At 39.1% G+C, this 25357-nt stretch overlaps 1 protein-coding gene across 13 annotated transcripts in view; it reads left to right on the top strand.

Moving 5' to 3' along the window:
• Positions 1–25357, top strand: part of Abi1 (abl interactor 1) — an 83016-nt gene that overhangs the window by 41975 nt on the left and 15684 nt on the right. For 6 of the 13 annotated variants that reach the window (XM_050152611.1, XM_050152609.1, XM_050152606.1 and 3 more), the window contains exons 3-7: positions 12067–12243; positions 18686–18700; positions 19399–19499; positions 21702–21842; positions 24825–24925. In XM_050152611.1, the coding sequence (XP_050008568.1) occupies positions 12067–12243; positions 18686–18700; positions 19399–19499; positions 21702–21842; positions 24825–24925 (535 nt within the window). The remainder of the gene's footprint in view (positions 1–12066; positions 12244–18685; positions 18701–19398; positions 19500–21701; positions 21843–24824; positions 24926–25357) is intronic. The other 7 variants (XM_050152613.1, XM_050152608.1, XM_050152604.1 and 4 more) reach the window with 2 other exon arrangements.

The raw sequence follows: 25357 nt of genomic DNA, 5'->3' as shown, positions 1-25357 counted from the left end.
CTCTTTCTTTTTCCTTTCTCCCTTTTTTGTACCTCACTGTACCCTCCTTTTCCTTTCTTCCCTTCTTCACTCCTGCTGTCTTTCCCTGCTTCCTTCTGTGGTGTTGTTATTTTTTGAGGCAGAATCTTAACTCTATACTCAGGCTGGCCTAGAATGTGGTCTGTGGCCTAGGATGATCTGAAGTTCACTGTAGTGATCCTGCTTCTGCTGCTCCAGTGCTAGGATTGTGTGTGTGTGTTAGACATAGCTGTTATCATTAGACTTCATTTCACATATCCCTCCCCAAATTGTGTACTCTGTGAAGGTTGCGAAATGCCAGTCAGTATTGCTTGGGATTATAATAAAAGTCCAAAATCTGTTCTGTTTCTTTCCTTGGTCTTCCTTTCTCCAGTGCTTATATATAATACATGCTACATGCCAGTTTTTTTTTAAATCTTTTTTTAAGTTGATATTTATTAAGCTCTACATTTTTCTCTGCTCTCCTCCCTGTCTCTCCTCTCTCCCTTTCAACTCTTCCCCCAAGGTCCCCATGCTCCCAATTTACTCAGGAGATATTGTCTTTTTCTACTTTCTACTTCCCATGTAGATTAGATCTATGTGAGTCTCTCTTAGTGTCCTCATTGTTGTCTGAGTTCTCTAAGATTGTGGTTTGTAGGCTGGTTTTCTTTGCTTTATGTTTAAAAACCACCTATGAGTGAGTACATGTGATAATTGTCTTTCTGTATCTGGGTTACCTCAAAATAATGTTTTCTAGCTCCATACATTTTCTTGCAAAATTCAAGATGCCATTATTTTTTTCTCATGCCTGTTTTTTTTTTAATGCATGTGAATAACTATGAATTAATTTATCTTCACAACAGCCTCATTAAAACGCCTAGTGTGGTGGCACAACCTTTATTCCCAGCACTCAGGAGACAGAGACAAGCAGATCTCTGAGTTCCACACTATCTGAGGCTTCATTGTAAGACCCTGTCTCAAAACACAAAAACTCAAACACAAAAGCAAACAAATAGCACCCAATCTCATTACAGATGCAGAGGCTAGATAATTCACTCAGGATTATGTACTATTATAAATGGCATGTTCACCAGACACAGTTGGCCTTAGAACCTGTTATTACTTGTTGTATTATCCTTGTTTTTCCTAGACTTTTTTTTGGTAGGGACAGTACTATACTTTAAACCTAAGGCCTTACACTTTGGCAAACAAGCACCCATCTACTGAGCTCCCTAAAGACCCCCTTAAACTCTAAAGGCAACCGCTTTTCTCATCTGTTCTACCGTTGTCATCATCATAGATAGCTGAAGGCTCTGGGTCTAGGGGTTTTTTTTTTCAAAGACAGGGCTAAGGTCGATCTAGAACTCAAGATTCTTCTTGCATCCCCAAGGATTACAGATGCAATCCATCATTTCTGGGTGGTTTTAGTGTTTTGTTTTTAATTTGCCTTTTCTTCTTTCAGACAGCTTTTGAATATTTTATTTAGTGATTGTCACATGTTTGTGCATGGTAGGTGGGGGGCGGAGGGAGAGAGCTGTCTCATAGGGCTTGATTATGTATTGGTTTTTTACGAGGACACTGCTGCCACTTGAGGCCTGTTTCTGTTTGGAGATGAGGCTACTGTATTTCTGAATATTTTTTTATTTTTTCTGTTACCCTCTCTTAAAATTATTTTCTAAATATTTCTAAATTATTACTCATCTCAGGAAAGTTGCCTCAGTTTTATTTTCTGGTTATGTCTATTATATTTTTTCTTCTTTTTAAGTTTCAATGGTCAAAAGAATTATTTATTAATTTTTGTTTTGTTTTTTTAAATTTTTATTTCTTTGTTCCTTATTAATTTTTTGTGGTTTATTTTTTAGATTTGTTTCAGGTCCCTCTGTCCTTATGAAATCTGGTAGTCATTTTTCTCAATATTTAAGAATTAGAGACTAAGCTGGGTGGTGATGCCTTTAATCCCAGCACTTGGGAGGCAGAGGCACATGAATCTCAGTGAGTTAGAGGTCAGCCTGGTCTACAAAGCAAGTTCCAGGACACTCAGGGCTGTTACACAGAGAAATCCTGTCTTGAAAAACAAAACAAAATGAAAAGAAAAGAAAAAAAAAAAAGAATTAGAGACTAAAATGCCTACGTAGAGCCTTCTTGTTATATTGTTGATATTCTTGTTTTTATTTTTCTTTTTAAAATAAAAATATTTAAGCACTTGTGTGTTGTGTGTGCATGTGTGTGCCTGTACTCATGTCTGTGTGCATGCACATACCTCGGCACTTGTGTGAGCAGAGGAACTTACTGGAATTGTTTTACCCTATGGGTTCCAGGAATTGAACTCAGATTGTCAGGCTTGGTGACAAAGCCTATCTACTGAGCCATCTGGCCATCTAGCTTTTCATTTTAAAAAAAACTTTGTACATGTACGTATATTATAAGTTGATAATATTTTCTAACTACCTCCCCTCTTTTTTCCCACCACCCTCTCTCATGATCAATTTTTCTAGACGACTTTATTTTTTTACTTATATATTGTGATTGTGGCGTGGTGGCATGGTATGGTGTGCATGTGGAGGTAGGGGACTACGGGAGTTGGTTTCTCTTTCTATCTTTACATGGTGTCTTGGTTAGGGGTTACTATTGCAATGATGGGGGGGGGAGGGTTTATTTGGTTTATACTTCCATATCGTAGTCCATTATTAAAGGAAGTCAAGACAGGAGTTCAAACAGGGAAGGAACCTAGAGGCAGGAGCTGATGCAGGCACTATGAGTGGATGACTGCTGCTTACTGACTTGCTCCTCATGGCTTCCTCAGCCTGTTTTCTTTGAGAACTCAGAACAGGGGTGGTCTCACCTGTAGTATTCTGGACCCTACCCCATCAGTCACTAATAAGAAAATGCCCTACAGCTTGCCTATAGGTATTTTCTTAGTTGAGGTCCTCTGCTTTCAGATGCCTATAGCTTATGGCAAATTGACATAAAACTGGCCAGCACACATGGGTTCCACTTACTGATTTCAGGTTGTCAGGCTTTGCCTAACAAACAGCCTTCCCTACCAGGCCACCTCACCCTCTCTTCTGCTTTCAAGTCTTGGCCCGGGACTTGGGATCCTCCTGCCTTTGCTCCTAATTGTTGCTATTATAGGCATGAGCCACCATGCCTAGTTATTTAATAGTAATTCTGACTCAAGTCTTTCACATTATGTGTCCCATGGAGTCTGATTTTTCAGTTCATATTTTCTTAAGAAATTTAATTTGTAGTGTGCATATATAGGTCGTTTCGAATCAAGTTAATTTCGGAGTTGATTGGAACTTTGTTTCAGGCATATTGAACAGAGCTTTTTAGCAGGATTTTGGGCACTGGGCCATTTCCAGAGTCTGGCCTATTTTAAATAGCAGGAACAAAGGTTGTCTTTTTCTGTGCTGAAGGCTTTCTCTGTGTACTTGTCTTGCTTGGGACTCTTAAACTTTTCCTACCCGTCTCCGTTTGCTATTCAGGGTAAAAGGCTTTAGATTTTCATTTCCTAGTTGTTTTCAGCAAATATATATTGTGGTTTTATTTCTATGTAAGAGTCTTTGGTTGAAAGCCATGTTACCCTCTCTGTAGAGGCAGTTGAGGTTCAGTAGGCCTCCTGATAGATACAGTGTAGGTTGAGGAGAGATCAGGTAGTATTGCTATGAGACAGCTCTTCCCTGCCTGCTTTTCTGTGTTTGAACATCGGGACAAGTTTTTTTTTTTTTTAAAGAAGCATATCTGTGCTCTTTAACCCATCGAAGTAACAAGGACAGGAAAGAGAACACATTTAAAACAATGTATTTCTTTGTGGTGATTTCACATAACCAAGCGTTTGTGTTTTTTTTTTTTTTGGTTTTAAAAAGATCTATTTTTTAAATTATGTACATTTGTGCATATATGTGCAGACGTGTGCGGGTTCCCTCAGAGACAGAAGAGGGTTTCTGATCACATGGAGCTGGAGTTAGAGGTGATTTCCTCCGATGTGAATTCTTGGAACTGAACTTGGTCTCTGGGAAGGCCAGGCCATCTCTCAAGCCCATACAATCAAATCTTAGAGGATACTGTGAACTGAAGTTCCCAGAAAAACATCAAAGCCATGCCTATGTTAAAGATTTACAAAGGCAATTGCCTGGTTAGAACTTGCTAAGTAGGAGGAGAGCCTTAGTGTTGTTGCTTATCTGGAGCCAGAGTATCTTGTACTATTACCAGCCAGCCGTTGTCTTCCTCTATTTTACCTAGCAACCATTCTTGTGACTACTAGGTTAATTCTTTTCAAATGTACTGTCAGACCACCAACTTTCACCAACTCAAAGGCTAAGAAAGTTACAGATAATTCTCTATCAGATTCCCTACCTTTCTGTAACCAACCTACTTGATGTTTCCATCAACGTATTTGAGAAGTGCTATCATTTCTTACATTCTTTTGTTCTGTAACAATAAAACTTTCATGACAATGTTACCATATGGGAATTATATGTTCTTTTCACATATGTATTAGGGTAACCTGAGTGTGTTGCAGGCCATGGTCTCTCATACTTGGCTTGTCTCATGTTCTCTTGGATGCTAGAGCAGTTTCTGTTGTTTTAAAGACGTAGTCTCATTGTGTATCCCCTGGCCTTGAATTCCTTTCACAGAGGTTCACACAGTCCTTGCTTTGTGGTCCAACGTGCTCACCTCAGCTGTGTGTGTGTGTGTGTGTGTGTGTGTGTGTGTGTGTGTTGTAATCAAAAGATAGTTTTGTTTACTTGTGAAATTTACCAGTTTGCTTATAAATTGTGTATTTGAATTTTTTGTCTCTTGTAGTCCAGGCTAGCCTCCCATTCATAACCTAGCTAGGGATGACTTTGAACTCCCAGTCATACTGTTTCTATACAAGTGTGTGTATACCCAGTCTTCCAGATTGTCCTAGAAAATTGCTTTGGTGATATTTCATTCGTTCTTTGAAAACATTTACTTACCACACAATTTATTTTGCCTAATTTCTAACATTAATTTAATAAAGGCTGGCTTTAAATTAGTGTGGCTCAGTAGGTATGTGCACTTACACAAGCGGCAGAACTCATGTTCAGATCCCAGTACCCACATAAAAAGCCTGTGTGGGCTGGCTAGGTGGCCACCTTAACCTGTACAAGTAGCAGAATTCAGCAAGAAGCCCTGTCCAGGGGAGGAGGAGAGTAGAGCAGGGTGGCCAATGTCCTCCTCTGCACCCACATGCGGGGCATATTCCTGCACACATAATAAAGAAAGAGAAAGAAATTGACAGCCAGGCATGGTGGCACATGCCTTACGGTCAGGAGTCTGGGGGTGACAAGTTTAGGGCCTGGACTGCATAATGAGACAGCCCCCCCCCCCCCCCGCCGTGTGTGTGTGTGTGTGTGTGTGTGTGTGTGTGTGTGTGTGTGAAGGTATAGAGATGGAGAATATGAATTAGTGAATTAACTTGTTACTGAATAGTAGTAAAGTGACTGTGGATATCAATAATAGTCTATTTCAAAAGTCTAGATAAAAAAAGGAGAGTTACAAATGATTTTCACCATAAGGAAATAATAAATGTTTAAATAAATAAACATTTACCTTCATTTAAACATTCAGTTTGCACACCCATCAAAAAATTAGCTCTGTACTGTTAATGTGTATAGGAGAAGAGAGGTTTGGGGTTTATGTCAGTGTGTTCTTTTTTTTTTTTTTTTTTCCGTCTTTTTTTTCCTCGAGATAGGGTTTCTCTGTGTAGCTCTGGCTGTCCTGGAACTTGCTCTATATATAGGTCTACTAGGCTGGCTTCAAACAGCTTCTCTCTGCCTCCTGAGTGCTGGGATTAAAGGCGTGTGACTGCCCGGCATGTCTGAGTGTTCTAACAACACTCATTTTTGGGGTAGAATATTTATTATTTTTTAATTAAAATTTTGTGTGTATGGGTGTTTTGCCTGCATGTATATCTGTGTACCATGTTTGTGCCTATTGCCAGTGACGGTCAGAAGAGGTTCTAACCAGAATTACGGATGATTGTAAACTACCAGGTGGGTGCTGGGAATGAAGCCTGGCTCCTCTCTTCACTGCAGAGCCGTCTCTGCAGTCCCACCCACTGTTATTTAGAAATCAGCTGTGGCTCTCAGTGTCTGTTCACCTTCTCGTCTGTTTTCATTAGACAGAACCTAGTGCTTATCAAGCTAGCTCCGAGACGCTGTTCACAATCCTGTTGCTGGTGGAAAAACTGAAGTTTGAACAGGATTTCCATTATTTTTACAGTACATAGCATGATGTGTCTAGGTTCTTACATCTGAGAAATGCTCTATTTAATTTTATTATTTGTTTATTTTTATGAGACAGTTTTTCACTGTATAGACCATGCCCAGCATGAAATGCTTTTATTTTAATCTGGGAATGTAGAGCTGGTTAGTTTGACAAATGAGATTTATATTTGATGTATTTTTTTTGTGGTCTACCTGCCTCTGCCTCCTGAGGGGATTAAAGGAGTGAGCCACTGCATCGATCCAGATTTGTAAAAAATTTGAGTGCACTTTGTATTAAGCAGTATTATAGATTCTGATACAATAATCAGGATGGGTGGGTGTGCACACATGTATGTTTTATATACCAAATCAAAGACCTTGCATATGCTGTCACTTTGTTACTTAGCTTAATTGTCAGCCCTATCAAAACAGAATCTTAATGGGTTAAAAACTGTATAAAATTTTATAACAATTAGGTGAAAGAGCCAGTATTCAAACCTGAGTTTTCTGACTTCATGCCCTTTTGGGGGGGGGGCGGGGGTAGTATTATCACTGGATCTCATTGTTCCAGGCCCCTTTCTATTGGGATAACTCTTATTAGTGGGATATACATTTCTGGACAGGATATGATTTGGATTCTTGTGAATCAGAATACTGGATAGGAGAAATTTTCAAGTCATTTAAACTGATATATTCAATACATGTGCAGTATGTAAGAGGCAGGAGAGTGAGCAAAAGTTGACTTTCAGAAGCACCATGTAGACACATAGGGAAGGTAGGTGAGCCTTCTTGAACTTACTTTTCCCATGAAGACCAGAACCGTGTGGGATGTTCTAGGGGCTAAGAAACTTGTTTTCTTTCTGGGTGCCTTCTTTTGGCAGGAGGTAGGTAAAATTCATGTGGTTATGTTTTAAAGAATAGATTGGGAAAGTACAAATTACGTGTCTGTGGACCAGTTAGAAGACTAATGTAAGAGTTGATGTGAGATACATGTAGTAACTTAGGATTGAAGTATTTGAAATAGAAGGAAGCAGGTTTCTGACACTTAAAGGTAGATGTGGCAAGATGTAAAAACAAATATGAAATAAAGGCTGTATATAACTTACTAGAGAACTGAAGTAGAGTGAGTCTTCAAAAATACACTTGAGCAGACATATGTGTTTGGTTTATGCTGTATTTGTTTTGAGGCATCACCAGAGGAACAAGAGGAAAGTGTCTATATGTACATGGCAGTTTGTTTGAGTGTGGATGAGTTTACTAAGCAGAGTTGACAAAGAATACATCTCAGATTAATATTGTAAAGTGCCCTTGTGAAGGAGATAGAGTAAATATTCAGGACAGTTAGGAAAAAGTGAAAGTAAGTAGTGTCTATCTCTTCTACTTCCAAACAAGATTTCATTGTTTCCCCTTTGAGGAGCTGTAGATTCCTTAATTTCATGACAGGTAGAATTTAACTACAATTAGTGCTTAGCTAAGTTGCACTGCATCTCTTGAAAATGATGAAACTGAGATGTAGCTCAGTGGTGGAACACTTAACTCTCATGTGTGAGGCTATGGTTTCTAATTGCTCCACCATAAAAAAGAGTTTACAGCCTGGTGGTGGAAGTGGGGCGAATGATTTAATCCCAGCTCTCTGGGAGGCAGAGGCAGGTGGATCTCTTTGAGTTCAAGACTAGCCTTGTCTACAGAGTTCTAGTACATCCAGGGCTACACAGAGAAACCCTGTCTCTAAAAAAGAAACAAAAGAAATAAAAGAAAGTTTAGAGGCATTCTAAGAATACAACTCTACATCTTATAATACCAATAACTTATATTAGGTAGTTCTCAAAATTACTGATGGAATCAAAGGGTATGAATCTTTTCTATCACAAAAGTCATCTTTAAAAGATTAATTTTATTTGCATTTATCTGTATGTATGTATGTTCTCTGTGTGAATGGCATGTGTGTATCCAGAGTCCAGAATAGGGTGTTAGCTTCTCTGGAGCTAGAGTTAATAGGCTATAGTGAGCTGTTTGATGTGATGTTTGGAACCAAACCTGGACCCTCTATAAGACAGCAATAAGCGAGCAGGGTGGTGGTGCCTTATGCCTTTAATCCTAGCACTGGGGAGGCAGAGGCAGGCGGATCTCTGTGAGTTCAAGGCCAGCCTGCTCTACAAGAGCTAGTTCCAGGACACGCTTCAAAGCTACAGAAAAACCTTGTCTCAAAAACAAAAAACAAAACAAAACAAAAATGGTAGTAATAAGCATTCTTAAACCACTAAGCCATCTCTACAGTCCTTTTCTCTTCCCTGCAAAATCCTGTTCAAACAAAAACCACAAACAACTGTGAAGTGTCTTAAGTTTTGTCCTCCATGTAGACAAACAAGGTAGTTCCCTACAGTTTCATAGATGTTGATAGAGGACATAGGACTTCACTCATGAGAATAACAGAATGTTAGCATTTGTGCCCTCAGCTCCATGGAAGACTGAATAGGATCAGGACATCCTGTAATAACTTCTTTTATTTTTTAATTAAAAAAATTTGTGTGTGTGTGTGTACATAAATATATCTCACCATGGAGATCAGCTCTTTCCGTCCACTACATGGGTCTCAGGAATCAAACTTAGGTCATCCAGCTTGGTAGCAAAATGCAGTTACTAGCTGAGCCATCTTACTGGCCTTGGCACCACATCTTCAGTGATGTAGTTCAACGTGTTGCAAGAATGTCATCTCTAGGGAACACATGTTAGAGAATACAGACTATTGGAATGTGAAGTGAGCTCTGCTTTTACCTTGACACCTTTGCCCTGAGATGACATCTTTAATACACTATACAAGAAGCAAAACCTTCCCAGATCTCCAGAGGGATACATTATTTGTAGACCCCAGGACTGTATCCAGTACAACTGTGCTCTAAGAAGAAAATATGGAGCAAAGAGTCAATGCCTGCCTTCACAAGATAGATAGAAACACTCAGGTCCAAGTAAACATAAGATTACCTTTTACCAAGGTTCTCCCCTGTTTTCTGTACTTCTTGATTTCTGGTAAAAGTTCTCATGATTGCACACTTGTTGGTCACTAATAACTCTGATAGGGGCCAGTACCGGATATGTTCTGTTTAACTTAGAAGAAGAAAGACATTATAATTGAGGTTATTACCAACCAAATGCTGAACTCACTTACACTACCCAGGATTTAAGAACCAGATAGCGGCCGGGCAGTGGTGACGCACACCTTTAATCCCAGCACTTGGGAGGCAGAAGCAGGTGGATCTCTGTGAGTTCGAGACCAGCCTGGCCTACAAGAGCTAGTTCCAGGACAGGCTCCAAAAAACCACAGAGAAACCCTGTCTTGAAAAAGAGAAAAAAACAAAACAAAACAACAAAACAAAAAAACAGATAGCTGAGTAAATGCAGAATGCTGCCTTCAAGAGCCAGGTGGCTTTCTCTGAGTTCTTGTACTGACTTTCCACTTGGCTTAAGGCATGAATCTAGGTATTGCAGGATACATTTTGCACACATGGCCTTGTCTTGCAGAAGGAATTGCTATTCTGTTATCCAGAACAAACCAGGCTATGGAATTGAACTGACACAATGCTCCTAGGGCCAAGGTGGTTGTCCAGTGACAACCAGTATTGCTTTAGCTAGCCAGGGACAAAATGCAAATCCGATTGGATGATTTCCAGTTTCTGAATAATTGCCTCAGAACATACCTAATTAACTTAGTAGTTTTCCTGTGGGATTCCTCTACTCCCTCAAGAATAGCCTTTCTTAAACACTTGAAGGTCTCTTATGACCACCTCTAATTACAAGTCACAATGTTCCTTGTTAATCCTTGATTTTTACACAGGAAGTATTCTACAGCTGTACATTCCTTTAGGGTTGCTTTTTTAAACAGTGGGCTGTTTAGAATTGCCCCCTGCCCGCTTCAGTTGGAGAGCATAGGATGACAGTTTCTCTAGTGTGCCATCTTGGATAGCCGTAGGCTTCTCACTTCAGTTCGTGTTATTAGTTCCTTATTTTGGAGAGTGTACCTGAAGGCAAGCAGTACAATCTGTTCTTTTTTATCTGTGCCACCAGTTAGGTGGCATTCATTTGTCCTTTGGAATGATAGGATAGATGTAGGAATGGGGATAGAACAGATACCTGGAGGTATTGACAGGTGTTTTTCATGAAAGAATCAAGGACTTTGAGCATCTTCTTGTTCCCAAGAGGCTATTGTATGAGGTTAAGGAAAATCATAGTCAGAACTGTCTGTGAGGGCTTGAGCAGGTCATGCCAAAGTCAGTTAAATTTAAAATGTTCCCATGGTTTCTGGTAATTGTACCAGAGGATTTTCTTTTGGGAAGATCCAGGTGTGATCTCAGAGATAGATCCGTATCTCCTTTCTCTTTCCCTTTTGAGATGTGTCTCTCTCCTAGGTGCCGGGTTGTTGACTTACGCTCACTGTCACAGAGTCAGTGTATCACATATCAATATTTGAGGCCTATTGTTAGAAATATGAAGATGCAAGAAGAAAAAGGATATTTTAATTAAACTTATAAAGGTCTTTTTATGCTGGACACTCTGATTCCCATGGTGCCATAACCGGGAGCCATGATGAACAGTGTACTTAACCAAGTGTGCATTATCTTCCCTATCTTCTTTGCCAGAAAGCTCTGTAGAGAGACTCTGTCTCAACAGGGAAATAAACAATCAGCATTCAGTATTTGTTCAGGTGACTGAGTCCTGTTCCACTAAGGTGCTGCCAAGAGGACAGGAGATGCCTCCATACAAAGCTGGACACATTTTATAGAAAGACTTGGGAGACAAAAATGCTGGCAGGTGGATCTTTGTAAATTTGTGGCCAGGCCAGCGTGGTCAGCATAAGCAAGCTCCAGGCTTAGCAGGGCTACCTAGTAAGACAGTGAGTGTCTCACATGAAAAACAAAGCAAAGGTAAAGAGAATATGTTGCCCATTTAGTCATTATTTCCTCTTCAATGGAAGGAATCAAACCCAGGACCTTGTCTATGCTGGTAACTGCTGAGCCCTTCCCAGCCTACTATCCAGTTTGTGGATTTTGATGACTAAGTGAAAGTTTTAAATGTATTTTTATTTGCTGAGCTGGAACCCAGGGCCTTGTACATGCTGGAAGTGAGTTATATTCTCTGATTCTCCGCAAATGTTGTATTTTAAAAAGTTTCATAACCAGACAAGTATGTAGGAGGCTTGCGATAACCATAACCTTTGCTCTTAAGTTTTTTCCTTTCACAACTGCCATGTGCAGTTCTTTCTGCCTTCAATAATTTCCATATTTGCCTTTTATACTTGTGTTTATCTTTTAAATTTTGTCAGTCTGTAAAGCCTTCATGTGAAACCTTTTCAACTTGCTTGCACTGCACACATTTATAGTAATTCAGGTAATCTGCGCGTGTCACTGCAGCGCTCATGTCATCGTGCTGAAATCACTGATTTAGTGTTGTATCCATTAGTACAGTAAAAGTGAGCAGTAGCCCTCCTCTCTCCTTCCACACAGTCCAGATTTCTAAGAGACAATTTCCTCCAACAGTTGCTTTAGAAAATCTATTAAGTATTTCCTGATTGGAGCCTTAAGGAAATTAATTTACCTAATTAATTTTGAAAGAAGAGACATACTCATTAGAAAATAGGTACAAGAGCACACACCTTTATATCCAGCATCAGAGGCAGATGGATCTACAAGAGCTAGTTCCAGGACAGGCTCCAAAACTACATAGAGAAACTCTGTCTTAAAAAAAAAAAATACAGCTCCATGGTCCAATGCATATGGACAGCGTATATATTATCTACTATACCAAATAATATTTTCTTGCTCTATTTAAATTTAAAATATAGACTGTGGATATTCATAAAGAAAAAGTGGCTCGAAGAGAGATTGGTATTTTGACAACAAATAAGAATACATCAAGAACTCACAAAATAATAGCACCTGCAAATATGGAGCGCCCTGTCAGGTATATTCGGAAACCTATCGACTACACAGTTCTGGATGATGTGGGCCATGGAGTTAAGGTAAGCATTTTGTATTTCATAAATGTGGATTACTTTGAATTTTCAGTAAGGATTTTGGATAGAAATTGTGATAGGATTTCTTATTTGGTAGATTCCCTTTAGCTAGCAGTTAGCATTTACAGTTTTCATACAGTAATTATTTATATTAAAGATATAAGTGTATGGTTGTTTTGCCTATATATGTGTATGTGTACTACATGCATGTCTGGTGCCTTCAAGGACAAATGAGGGTGTTGGATCCTCTAGATCTTCTGGAAATGAGTTATGGATAGTTGTGAGCCACTGTGCGAAGGGAATCTGGGTCCTTTGCAAGAACAGCCAGGGCTCTTAACTGCTGAGCCATCTCTCTAGCCATCTAGAAGATTAATTTAATGTGAGTTAAATGTTTCATTAAGATTGGAGCAAAATTTTTATTCACAGAATAGGCATTACTCAGAAAAATTTGAAAAAGCTGGGCTGCTGAGAAGGCTTAGCAGTTGAAGGCACTTGCCACCAAAACCTTTAAACCTGAGTTCTGTTCTTAGAGCTTTCATGGTGGAAGGAGAAAGCAGACTCCCCAAAGTTTTCTCCTTCACACATAATGCTGGGTTACTTTACAACAGCAATAAAAGCCCAAATAGACACAAAACTTGACAGAACCATTTTTTTTTAAATTTTAATTGATTGATTTAGAAAATAAATTGTAAATAATTTGTCCTTTTGTTCCTAAATGTTTGTATACCTATATGGTTTTCTAACTACTAAAAAATGCAAACTTTAAAACTGCTTTTTAGAAAAGTGCTTATCATGGCAAGATACATATTATCCCCAATTTTTACTAATCAGTTTTAAGTATATACTTCTGAAATATAATCACATTGCTTTTGTAACTAAATATTTTACATCAAGACTTATAGAAGGGTGAGAACAGTATATTTTAGAAACTGACATGTTTGTTAGAGTGCTTGCCTAGTGTGAACACAGCCCTAGATTTAAGCCCCAGCAACACAGTGGTGGTACAGTATTGCGGTCCCCAGCACTTGCATAGGGAGGCAGGAGCATGAGAAATTTGGAGCTCAACACCCTCCTTGCTCACATAAGTTTGAGGTTAGTCTGATCTAAGGGAAACCAATATGAAACTGATGAATGTCACATTTATCTGTACATATACAAATTATACACATACACAGCTACTTTTTCCCCATGTCTCATCACTGCTTTTTCCCTTGGTTTTATGACTTCTGTAAGTTTTCATACTCTTAACTTACTTTTCTTCGATAGGATCATAGTTTTGTGTGAAATTAGGAAATAATACCAGAGTTGGGTGTGGCCCGTGCATCTCTTGAGTTGAGGCTAGCCTGTTCTAGTAAGTGGGTTTTGTAGTTAGATCCTATCTCAGAAGAAATACTACAGGACCAGGAGGCAGAAGGAACAGGGTGACCACAGACTTAAAGGCAAGCCTGGTCTACATAGTGTGTTCCTGGTCAGCTGGGTCAAACAAACAAGAAACCTGACCAAACTGACCAACCAGTCCCCTTGCTGCTTAAAAAGATCTGAAGAAACTCGGCTGTTCATTAATGATAAATTATGCAAGCCTAAAATTATGAGGCAGAAAGAATTAAATTTATTTTAAAATGAGCATTTTAAGTATAGACAAACTCTACCAGCTCCTGTAATTATTATTATTTTTTGTCTTTGGTTCATATTTCTGTTTAGGAATCTGATTTCTTTTTTAATTAAAAATTTCATACATTGTATTTTGGTCTGTTCTCTTTCCTCCCCAACCTCAACTCTTCTCAGATGCACTTTGATTTCTTAATGATTTGTTAAGTTTATGCTCTCACTGGGCATTGTGGCACACATCTTTGATCCCAGCACTTGGGAGGCAGAGGCAGATGAATCTCTGTGAGTTCCATGACAGCCAGGACTGTTTCACAGAGAAACCCTGTCTTGGAAAAGTAAAAAGAAGGGGCAGGGGAGTGTATGCTCTCTGTTATGGAAGATGACATCTGATAATGTTTCTTAATGGTGCTTTTGTCATTTAACTTCCTGCTTGGATTTTTCAAAATACATAATTTTAAATACCATGTCTAAATAGATTAATCTTATTTTTGTAGCTACTACATTTCATATCCAAGGTTTTGAGTCATACATGGGCTCCCACAGTTTTCATACTCTTAAGGTTAATATTCCATCTTATTTGCAATACAAAGTTTAGTGTTTTGGAATTTGTGTATGCTATACTTGGGCTTTCTTTTACTGGATTATGCATATTTAAATAGAATGTAAATGTACTTAATACATTTTATTCTAAAAAGCATATGGTATCTGTAATTTTATTAGGAATTTAAAATAAAAATAAACTAAAGTAAATCTGGCTAGATTTTGGGAAACCATAGATACTGACAGGAGAAACCAGTGTGCAGAGTACGCACATGGAGAACAGTAGCAGACGATGATCGTAAGCGGCCCTGCATTTTCAAGTGAGCATAGGGAAAGAAGGCTTGAATACTAGTAGAGAAATTGAGAAGGTAAGCATGACAATGAAGAGATTTCTAAATTAGTTTGTAACTTAAAGAGGAATGTCTGTTGTGTATATTGTCTGTGTGGTGAAAACAGATGAAGACCAAGGAAGCATTTTACTGGTTATAATTAGTTGATATTTTCTCTGGGTTTCTGGTCAGTTATGGAATTTAGTTTCAGTTTGCTTTCTAGAAATACAGAACACCAGGACTTTCTCAGCTTTAATGCTCTCTCAATTATTGTTCTTTTAAACTTTTTTCAGATTTATTTTTGTATCTTGAGTGTTTTTGCCTATATGTGTATCGTGTGTGTAGATCACGTGTGTACCACTTATGCATACTGTGTGTGTGTGTGTGTGTGTGTGCTGTGTGTACCGTGTGTGTGTGCATGTGTTTGTACCGTGTATGTTTGGTCCCTCTGGAGATCAGAAGAGGACAGAGATACAGTCATTTGTGAACAACTTTGAATGTAGGTGATGGGAACTGAGCTCTAGGGCCTCTGTAAGGGCAACAAGAGCTCTTAACAGCTGAACTGTCTAGCCTACCTCTTCTGGTTTTACTATTTTTTACAGTACAGACATTAGCTTTTTATAGTATCTGTGTTGGACTGTGATCTTTAAACAGCTTCAGTTTTATTAAGATGAGTGAGAGCTCATCAGTTACTTCAAGGAAAGAATTAGTCTCATTGCGAGAACAGTAGTGTACTCAAAGAATTCTATTGCCTTTGAATTCATACTCCAGGTAAATGGTGAAATTACTCATTCATAAATTTAAATGTTTGGAGGAAGAGAGATCGTAAGGCAATACAAAAGTCTTATTTTGTTTATGTTTAGTTTGGGAAGACTTAAGTAGACATTTTATATACAGTATTGCCAGCTGCTACCAGTTATATTTTGAGCATTAAGAGTCAGAGATTAGCTGGGGTTAGGGGTCGTGGTGACACACACCTTTAATCCCAGCACTTGGGAGGCAGAGGCAGGTGGATCTCTGTGAGTTTAAGGCTAGCCTGGTCTACAGAGCGAGTTCCAAGACAACCAGAGCTGTTACACAGAGAAACCCTGTCTTGAAAAACCAAAACAGACAGAGCTTAATTTTACAACACTTTTCATTTGGATACATAAAACTGTTTAATTCAGAGGAAGCTGAACTTGAGCAAAGGTTGAAAGTTACACAGTTGTAAAGACTCATTTTCCATTTAATTTTATTGTTCCTTCATTTGGGAACAGATTACATATAAATATTGAGCTTTTTTTGTTTTTGTCTCTGTTTTTACAGTTGAAAGAAAGATGCGAGAATGCACTTAGAATACTTTCTTGCACAATTATATATTATGCTATAAACTGCACACATCCATGATACACATAGGTCATGCAATACATTAGTAGATCCTATCAAGGGCCTTAATTAAATGTACTACTTCATACCTAGGTGTGTGATATGGTGATTAGCTAGGGTTCCAGACAACAGTGAGAAAGAATCATTTAAATAATGAGGAATACCAGAGAAGATATCTGAAATTCTTCCATAGGATTTTACTTAATGTTGCCTTTGAGGTCATCTGAAAAATGTGGATACTTGTGAGAACAACAGATGTTATTGATAGAAATCAAAATCTCAAAACTTTATAGACAAACTCTAGAAATAGAAATGACGTAAGGATTGGCATTATAGAGTCATGCACGTTGTCTCGGGTGTGTTAGCTGGTCATCTCTCACAGAAGTAATCTTTACAATCAAAGTACCATTTCTATAATTTAGAATGTTGGCTGAACTGCTCGATAAGCACATAGCAACGTATACTTCCTAGTAGTGTAGGTTTGCTCAAGACTTACATAGTCTAGAAATGAGAGTTTCCGGACTGTTCATTCTGCAGTTAGAATTTGGCCAAGCTGCTGTTAGATGATTTCAGTGTGTGTGTGTGTGTGTGTGTGTGTGTGTGTATTTTAAATGTTTTTATTACTTGTCAGTTTTATACATGCACATATCTTTTTCATAACATACCACCCATATTTTTGTTTTTGTTTTTCGGATAGGGTGTCTTAAATCCCAAACTGGTGTAACACTTGCTTTGTAGCTACTCCAACCTCCCTAATTCTGAGTTTTCAGAAGTATGCCACCATACCTGGGCTATATGATGCTCAGAATGAAACCCCATGTTGCTGCGTGCTACACAGAACTCTGCCAAGTGAGCTGCATTCCCAGGCTTTAGTCGGGGCTTAATGATTTTATTTTGAAACACTGAGGTGTGCTTGACCATATTCTTTTCTGAATTTGAAAACACTTGTGAGTTTTTATTTTTATTTTATTTTGAGACAGAGTCTTACTATGTAGCCCTGACTGGCTTGAAACTCCCTCCATAGACCAGCCTGGCTTTGACTGAAGACATCTGATTGTTTCTGTCTCCCAAGAGCTGGGATTAAAGGCACCATACCCAGCTCCTCCTCAAGCCTCTTCTAAAGCAGTATGCACTCTTAATAGCTGATGATGTTTAAACATGTGTTTGTTCATTACTTATCTACTTTATTTTTTGTAGTATTAAAGATTTAATTTAGAGACTTCCACATATTAAAAATCTTCTTTACTGTCGCTTATTTAAGTCAAATGAAAAATTTTTATCTTTAATTATGTGTATATGTGTGTACTGGGTCTGTGTACACATGAGTGCAGTGCCTGTGGAGGCCAGAAGAGAGGGCATTTGATCCCTTGTCACTGGAATGCCTCATGTGGGTGCTGGATGCTGTCACCTGTAGAAGCCACTGCAGATTTAACTGTCGAGATGCCTTATCATCTCCCTATGAGCTATAATTCAGTTGGATTAGATGCATGGGTTACATGCTAACCCAAGAAATTTTTAGGCCTGCTTGAGATTGGCTTAATTAGTAGTTTCTTTAGAAAGTTACTTCTTTTTTTTTTACAGTTATTTTAAGGCTTTTATTACTAATTACAGTTGGTTTATTATAATTCATTGTTCACTGGCCTTCTAGGCTATTTACTTAAGGTTCTATTCAGCATTGCAGCTGCTTTTGCAGCTGGTATTCCTCTGAGATCCCATGCCTTCATGAGAGTAGCAGGGATTCTATTTGGAAGAGGGTATAATTGGGCTCAAGGCAGGCACTTAACTTCGTGTCCCCTGGAAGGTGGTATGAGTGTACGTTATTCCTCAGNCCCTCTCCAGTCTGAAGGGCAGTCAGGGTTCCCTGCCCTGTGGAAAGTCCAAAGTCCTCCCCCCTTCATCCTGGTCTAGGAAGGTGAACATCCAAACTGGCTAGGCTCCCACAAAGCGGGATGATTGGGATAAAGGAAGGTTGGATAGGGGAGCAGGGAAGCACATATCTTAATTAAGGGAGCCATCTTAGGGTTGGCAAGAGACTTGGACCTAGAGGGGCTCCCAGGTGCCCAGGGCGACGTCCCCAGTTAGTTCCTGGGGCAGCTGAGGACAGGGAACCTGAAATGACCCTATCCTATAGCCATACTGATGAATATCTTGCATATTACCATAGAACCTTCATCTGGAGATGGATGGAGAAAGTTACTTCTTTTTAAAAGTACTCATAAGTTAGACCTGGTGACAAAAGCCTGCAATCCCAGCTGCCTGGAAGGCTGAGACAAGGGAATCATAAACTCAAATCTTGTCTGGACCACAAAATCAGTTCAAGTCTAGTCTGGGAACTTAATGCCTGGATGTAGCTCATTGGTAGAGTGCTTGACTAACGTATGCAGTCCTGAGTTCAAGTCCCAGTACTGTTGGAAAATAAGTGTAACACACAAGCATTTCCCTAGTTCCTATAGGTACTTTTCTTCTACAATGTATAAGAAATAAGGCTGGATAAAGCTTGTTAACATAAATTCAGTAATATAAATGTCAACCTGTCCTGTCAGATACAACTTACCTAGAATTAATTTCTACTTTTTCCCCTCTTTTTTGTTTTTGCCAACATAAAGTGGCTAAAAGCCAAGGTAAGACATATTACTTCTCATTTGATCCACAGTACTTCCTCTATGTTGACAGAGGCTGCAGAGCCACTAAAATGTGAAAACTCTTATGTCTGTCTGCTTTTTCTTGTAGGATTCACATAGATTAAATATGCTGAAACTTAGATCAAATCAGCGTTAGCTTGGCTGTGTTAATATATCCAAGATATATTGACGTTTGCACTTTAGGAACATTAATCTTGCTAACAGTTTCTGCTTTGCTCATGTTTTTACAGTTGCTTTGCTTCCATTGACTTAGAGATAGGTTTCCCAGACGTCATGTGATTTTGTTGTTGAATTATCAGGATAAAGATTATACTTGAGATGCGTATTTTAGCAGATTGATAGCTTTGTGGTTTACATTTATGCACATATGTTTATTGAAGTATTTTAATAATCCTGATTCTTGAATACAAATAAATTTGATATCAGTGAATATCTAATAATAAATTATAAAATCTAGTAGTCTCACCTGTATTTTGCATAAATTGATATGAATAGCACAAAATGACAGGAAGAACTGAATGCAGGTGGCTTTTGAACTTTTAAAATATAATGACAAACTGTATTAGTACTGTCTGGGAATCCTTATTTCACATTCTGTTGTTAAGGAAAAGACATCATGTTAAAACATCAAGAGAACAAGTTGATACAAAAATAAAATCTTTCTTTCCACATTTTAGCACGGAAATAACCAGCCTGCAAGAACTGGCACATTGTCGAGAACAAATCCTCCCACGCAGAAACCACCAAGCCCTCCTGTGTCAGGCCGAGGGACTTTGGGGTATGAATTTAACTGCATTCTGCTAAGAATTCCCGAGACCTAAGTGCATGTTCTCTCTGGTAGTACTACCCTTTACATTCATTTATTTTGTGAGTGCGTGTATGTGCATGTGTGTGCGAAGGTCAGAGAACAGCCGGTAAGGCCCGTGGGTTCTGTGATGATGCTCAGTGTCAGCTTGGCAGGACACCTCAGACTGATACTGATCCTTTCTTCCCTAAACAGAATCCCAAACGAAATCTTCCTGCTCGCGCTCTCGCTCTCTCTCTCTCTCTCTCTCTCTCTCTCTCTCTCTCTCTCTCTCTCTCATTCTCTCTCTCTGTCTCTCTCTCTCTCTCTGTGTCTCTTTCTGTCTCTTTCTGTCTCTCATGTTTAATGTGTACATAAGTGTGTGTGTGTGTTTAGCCCAGAGGACAACTCCTCAGGTTTTACCCTTAGGAAAGCTGCTCACCTCCTTAAAGAGAGGATCTGTTATTAGTCCGAAGCTCACTAATGAGGTTAGATTGACTGAGTAGTAAACTAGATAGCCTGTCTTCACCTTCTTTGCATTGGGATTGTGGGTGCCACCATGCCAAATATTAATAATCTTTTGTATATATGTAAATGAATACCATTTTTTGTTTGTGTATTAAAAAATGTTAATTGGCTTTACAATTTACTTTAAGTGGATTGACCAGAGTGCTCCTTATGGTGCCTCCACTTGCATTTATGATTTGTTGAATAAGTGGTGTGCTTTGTGTAGTTTGCCTTAGTAGTTAGTCTCAATCTCCTGCTTCTCCTGTTCCATGGCATCTTACACTGAGGACTGTACTCAGGTGACTCTTAAGTGCACAGCTCGTCACAGGCATCTGCTTACTGGAGTGGCTTTGTGGGAAGCTGGAAAACGTAGTGGTGATTTCTCGTCCCCTGTCGTCGTATTAATTGTATCCATATTTTCCAAGATATTACTGAAGGATTAGTTACTTGGAAATACCATATTAGATTTCTTGCTTTTGAGGAGGGGATCGGTTAGCCAACTTTCTTTTTTGTTGTTTTGTTTTTTGTTTTTTCAACCCCATGTAGAAAGGCTTAAATGGCTAAGCTGAGTATAATGTATTTTAATATTAAATGTTATTAAGCTTTAAAGATTATAACCATCATTTTTAGTGATAATGTTAGAAATTTAAATGTGCCTTTCCAATAATTTTCCCAAGAAAGAGCAACACATTTTATTTTTTGATTTTTCGAGACAGGGTTTCTCTGTGTGACAGCCCTGGATGTCTTGAAACTTACTCTGTAGGCCAGGCTGGCCTCGAACTCAGAAGGATTTGCCTTCCTCTGCCCCCTGATTGCTGGGATTAAAGGTGTGCGCCTAGCCAGATTTTAATTTTTATGTAAAAATAGCAAAATTTGTCACATTTAAAGTTTTTGTTTATATTACTCTTAAAGTTTTTTCTGTTTGTCATTAGAGAGAGAGAGAGTGTATGTGTGTAATGCCTGGTGTGCACTTTTTAGAGGTCAAAGGACAACTTTGTGAAGTGTGTGTGTGTGTTCCCCTGGGATGCACCCTCACCATGTGTAAATAAATGGGTTCTAGTGTTGAAATAAGAGCGGTGGGGCTGCGTCCCCGGCACCCGGCCGCCCACATGGCTAGCTTATGCCTGAAATAATTACACGGAAACTGTATTCTTTCAAACACTGCCTGGCCCGGCTAGTTCCAGCTTCTTATTGGCTAGCTCTTACATATTGTTCTAACCCATTTCTAATATTCTGTGTAGCCCACGAGCTGGCTTACCAGGGAGGATCTTAACCTGCGTCTGTCTGGAGTGGGAGAATCATGGCGACTCCTTTACTAAGCTTCTTTCTCCCAGAATTCTCTTCTGTTTTCTCCACCCACCTAAGGGTTGGCCTATCAAATGCAAATGGGCCTAGGCAGTTTCTTTATTAATAAGAAATCACTCCCACATCATTCTAGGGACTGAACTAAGTAAGGTCTCTAATTTGAATGACAAGCACCTTTACCCTCTGAGCCATCTTGCCAGTCTTTTTTAAAATTAAAATTGTAAAACAAAATTCTGTTACAGTTAATATCTCAGAGATTATTATTATCATCATCATCATCATTATTATTATTACAGTTATAATCTCAGAGATTATAGCAAATTTGGGAGGGGTACTACTTTGTTTCTCTCATTCATTATCCATTTTTCCACTTTTCTTTTTTAGGCGGAATACGCCTTATAAAACATTAGAGCCTGTCAAGCCGCCAACAGTTCCTAATGACTACATGACTAGTCCTGCGAGGCTTGGAAGCCAACATAGTCCAGGAAGGACAGCTTCTTTAAATCAGAGACCCAGGACACATAGGTAAGCCTTCTGTCTGAACATTTGAACTCTGAGAGCCTGTGCTGTTGACTGGTGAGTGAGGATTTTTAAAGATGCAGAATACAAGTGAGGTTCTGTGTTAATGCCAATAGCGGATGTAAAAGGTGAGGGCATTTATATTTCTGATCCTGTCAAGTTTCAGTTTTTATTTTGAGGTTGTTTTCATTTGTGTATACTATTAGTAGGATATATTTCCTCTTTTTGACAGACAGAAGTACATGCTGGGATTAAAACTAAAGAGTGTTTTAGAGACTGAAGATGTAGCTAAGATGGCATAGTGAGGCACATCTGTAATCCTAGCACTTGGGAGGTGGAGGTAGGAGGACATGAAGTTGAAGGTCATCCACAGCTACACAGTGAACTTGAGGCTAGCTGGGACACAGGAGACTTTGGCCTCATTTACTAGGAACTCCTGCCCATTATTAAGGGCACAGGGCAAATTCTTAAATGCTTAGACAAAGGGTTAAATGCCGTAGGAGTTACACAGCATAATGGGATCCGAGAGGTCAGAGGAAGAACATTCTGCTTGTTTCTGAGAAAGAGTTCTGAACAGAGCTGGTAAACCAGACTATGTTAGTGAGCTTTGTGAAGTCCTAACTTGGTTTATATATGTTGCTGCTGAATTATAGGGTCAGAATATAGTTCTTCCGAAGTGGAGGCAGTATTAGTTTCATCTTATTCAGCCACTAGTTAATTAAATGGCTTTATTAAATACCAGCCAGAAACAAGTAAAACATAGTATTGTTTTTTCTAGAAGCTCATTGTGTTGAAAAAGGAACATCTGTTTTTAAAGTACATTTCTAGAATGTCATCATGTCAGGATTTCTGGGTTATGTACTTAGTCACTGTTACAGATGCAGTGCCATGGAGACATAGACAATATGTAAATGAATGAGCATGGCTATGGTCTAGTAAAATTTTACTTATGGTACTAAAATTTGAATTTCATATACTTTTAATGTTTTGCAAAATATCATTTCTTTTTTTGAGTTTTCCCCAACTATTTAGGAAAGAAAAGTTAGCTCATAAGCAAAAATGTGGGCTGATGTTCAGTTTTAGGCCACAGGTTGAAATTTGCCACTTCTTATCCCTATGTTAGAAAAGCACTTAAGTCAGGAATTGTAGGTTGAGCTTAAGTATATAACTATTCCTAGGTCTAAATACAAAGTTGAGTGTTGAGTTCCTGGCTTGAATGAGTTGAGAATTCCATATTTAAGCTAGTTTAAGCTAGTTTGTTCTATCAGTGGCTTTTTTCTACCTTTTATTACAATGTAATACCCTAATTATAAATTGATCATATTGGAGAACAAAATAGTCTTACTCAGGCACTATAAATCTTTGCTTTGTTGGGTTTGTGGGCATATTGAGCAAACTATTGCTTTTAAAATATAATGTGAGCTGGGCACTGTAGTGTGTACTTGGAAGACGGAAGCTGGAGGATCCTTTGAGATTAGAGGTTTGAAACTAGTCTGGGTAACTAGTGGAGGGCAGGTGCGCTACAGTAACTAGTCTCAGCTAGGACAGACCGTTGGCTCTGAGGGAATTGAAGAGAGTTTATCAGTAGCAGCTGTTCTGGTCAGTGAACCCTAACTGCTTCTAAGCTTCGTTCTCTTGTTGCTGTGTTAGGCACATTGTCCTACACACTGTTCTATTGCTGCGAAGAGACACCATGACCATGGCAGTTCTTTATAAAGGAAAACATTTCATAGAGGCCTGCTCAGTTTCTGAGGATTAGTTCATTTTCGTCCTGGCGGGAAGCATGGCGGCATGCAGGCAGACATATGCTGAAGACGGAGCTGAGAGTTCTATGTCCATGAGCAATAGGCAGCAGGATGAAAGAGCCACTGGGCTGACTTTGATGCTTGACACCTCAGAGTCTCCTCCCACTGACACACTTCCAACAAGACCACCCTACTCTACTGCAGAAGGCCCTTCCCTCGTAACCTTCTCAAGTAGTGTCATTCCCAAATGACTGAGCATTCAAATTGTGAGCCATGGGGGCCATTCTTATTCAAACCACCACTCATTTTCCAGAAAATTCCTTCAGTTTGCTTTTCTATATTATATTTTATTTTGTTTGTTTGCTTTTGAGGCAAGGTCCCACAGTACGTAGCCCTGGCTGGCCTGGGACTTGCTATGTAAACCTGGCCTCAAACTCATGAAGATTCACCTGCCTCTGCCTTCCCAGTACTGGATTTAAAGGCGTGCACCTGTGTGCCCAGCTTGTTTATGTTTTGGAAGTTGTGATCCTCCTTTATCAGTCTCCTGAGTGCAGGGATCTCAGGTGTGCCCGCCATGCCTGTCCACTTGTGTTCTGTCAGGTAGACATTTAATGCTGATGTTCAGACAAGGGATACTTTACTCCTCCACCCCTTTCATTCGTTCCCAATGTCTTTACGTTCCCTTTTGTAGAGCCCGTGTTCTCATGTTCTGTTATTAGGTTTGGTGGTATGGTTAGTGTTCTTTGCTGAGGAAGAAGGAGGGGAAACAAGAGCTTCACTGAGTTCTCCAGGTGGTTTCAGGCTTAGAGCCTGTAGCCGTAGCCAGTGCCGAAGCTGTGTGTGCCACCACAGAGGTTCTTCATTGTCGGTCACATCAGGCTTTACATAGGCACCTGGTGACATACTCTACTGTGAGATATTTATGCTCATTCATTTCTTCAAGATTAATATTGCCTTATTAAGACAAGGTCTCATTATGTAGCCTCTCTGGCCTTGAACTTGCAAAGATCCACCTGATTCTGCCTTCAGATTCCTTGTGTTAAAGGGCACATAGGGATCTGAGTACTACTATATATTGGTTCCAGAGTTTGAGAGGAACAGTGAGACACAAGAACAGGTTTATATATTAGGGTAAGGGGTTATAACCAAGCTAAAATTAATGTTTAGTAACCCCGTTTGTGATTAAATTTTTAAAAATCAATCTTTAAATATGATTTTTCAAATGCTTGTCTCTCCTTTGTAGTGGAAGCAGTGGAGGAAGTGGAAGTCGAGAAAACAGTGGGAGCAGCAGTATTGGCATTCCCATTGCTGTGCCTACGCCTTCACCTCCCACTGCTGGCCCAGGTATGCTACCTCGTGCTCTCAACTTTATATTGGATAAAATTCTCTATTAGATTGTGGCTATAGCTATAATAAAGGTGAATAATTATATTTTAGATTGATTTTCACAAAGTTGTTGGTTGTACCAGCAGTTTGTGTGTATACTGTCTTAAGTCAGTTTGGGGCCGTTTTGCTTTTAGTAATGCTTATCTTTGTGAATAGTTAAGATTGATCTGAAGGAAATCTATATTATATTTCATTCAGAAGGTCAGTATTGTTAAACAAACTTATTTGTGACTTTCCTATTTGTGGATGAGACTCAGCACCTATTTTAGTGTAATGCAGTGACTATAGGATGAGATTTAAACATAGGGAAATTCATTTTTCCTTTTTAGAAAGTATATAAATGTAAGATATTCTGGGAGAGCATTCAGTTAACCCTTTGGAATTTAGTCA

This window comes from Alexandromys fortis, unplaced genomic scaffold (genome assembly GCF_014885135.2).
Source record: "Alexandromys fortis isolate MF-2015 unplaced genomic scaffold, M_Fortis_MF-2015_v1.1 scaffold_54, whole genome shotgun sequence".
NCBI classification, from domain to species: domain Eukaryota; kingdom Metazoa; phylum Chordata; class Mammalia; order Rodentia; family Cricetidae; genus Alexandromys; species Alexandromys fortis.
The sequence above is the reverse complement of the archived record's forward strand: the minus strand, read 5'-3'. Positions and strand labels throughout refer to the sequence as shown.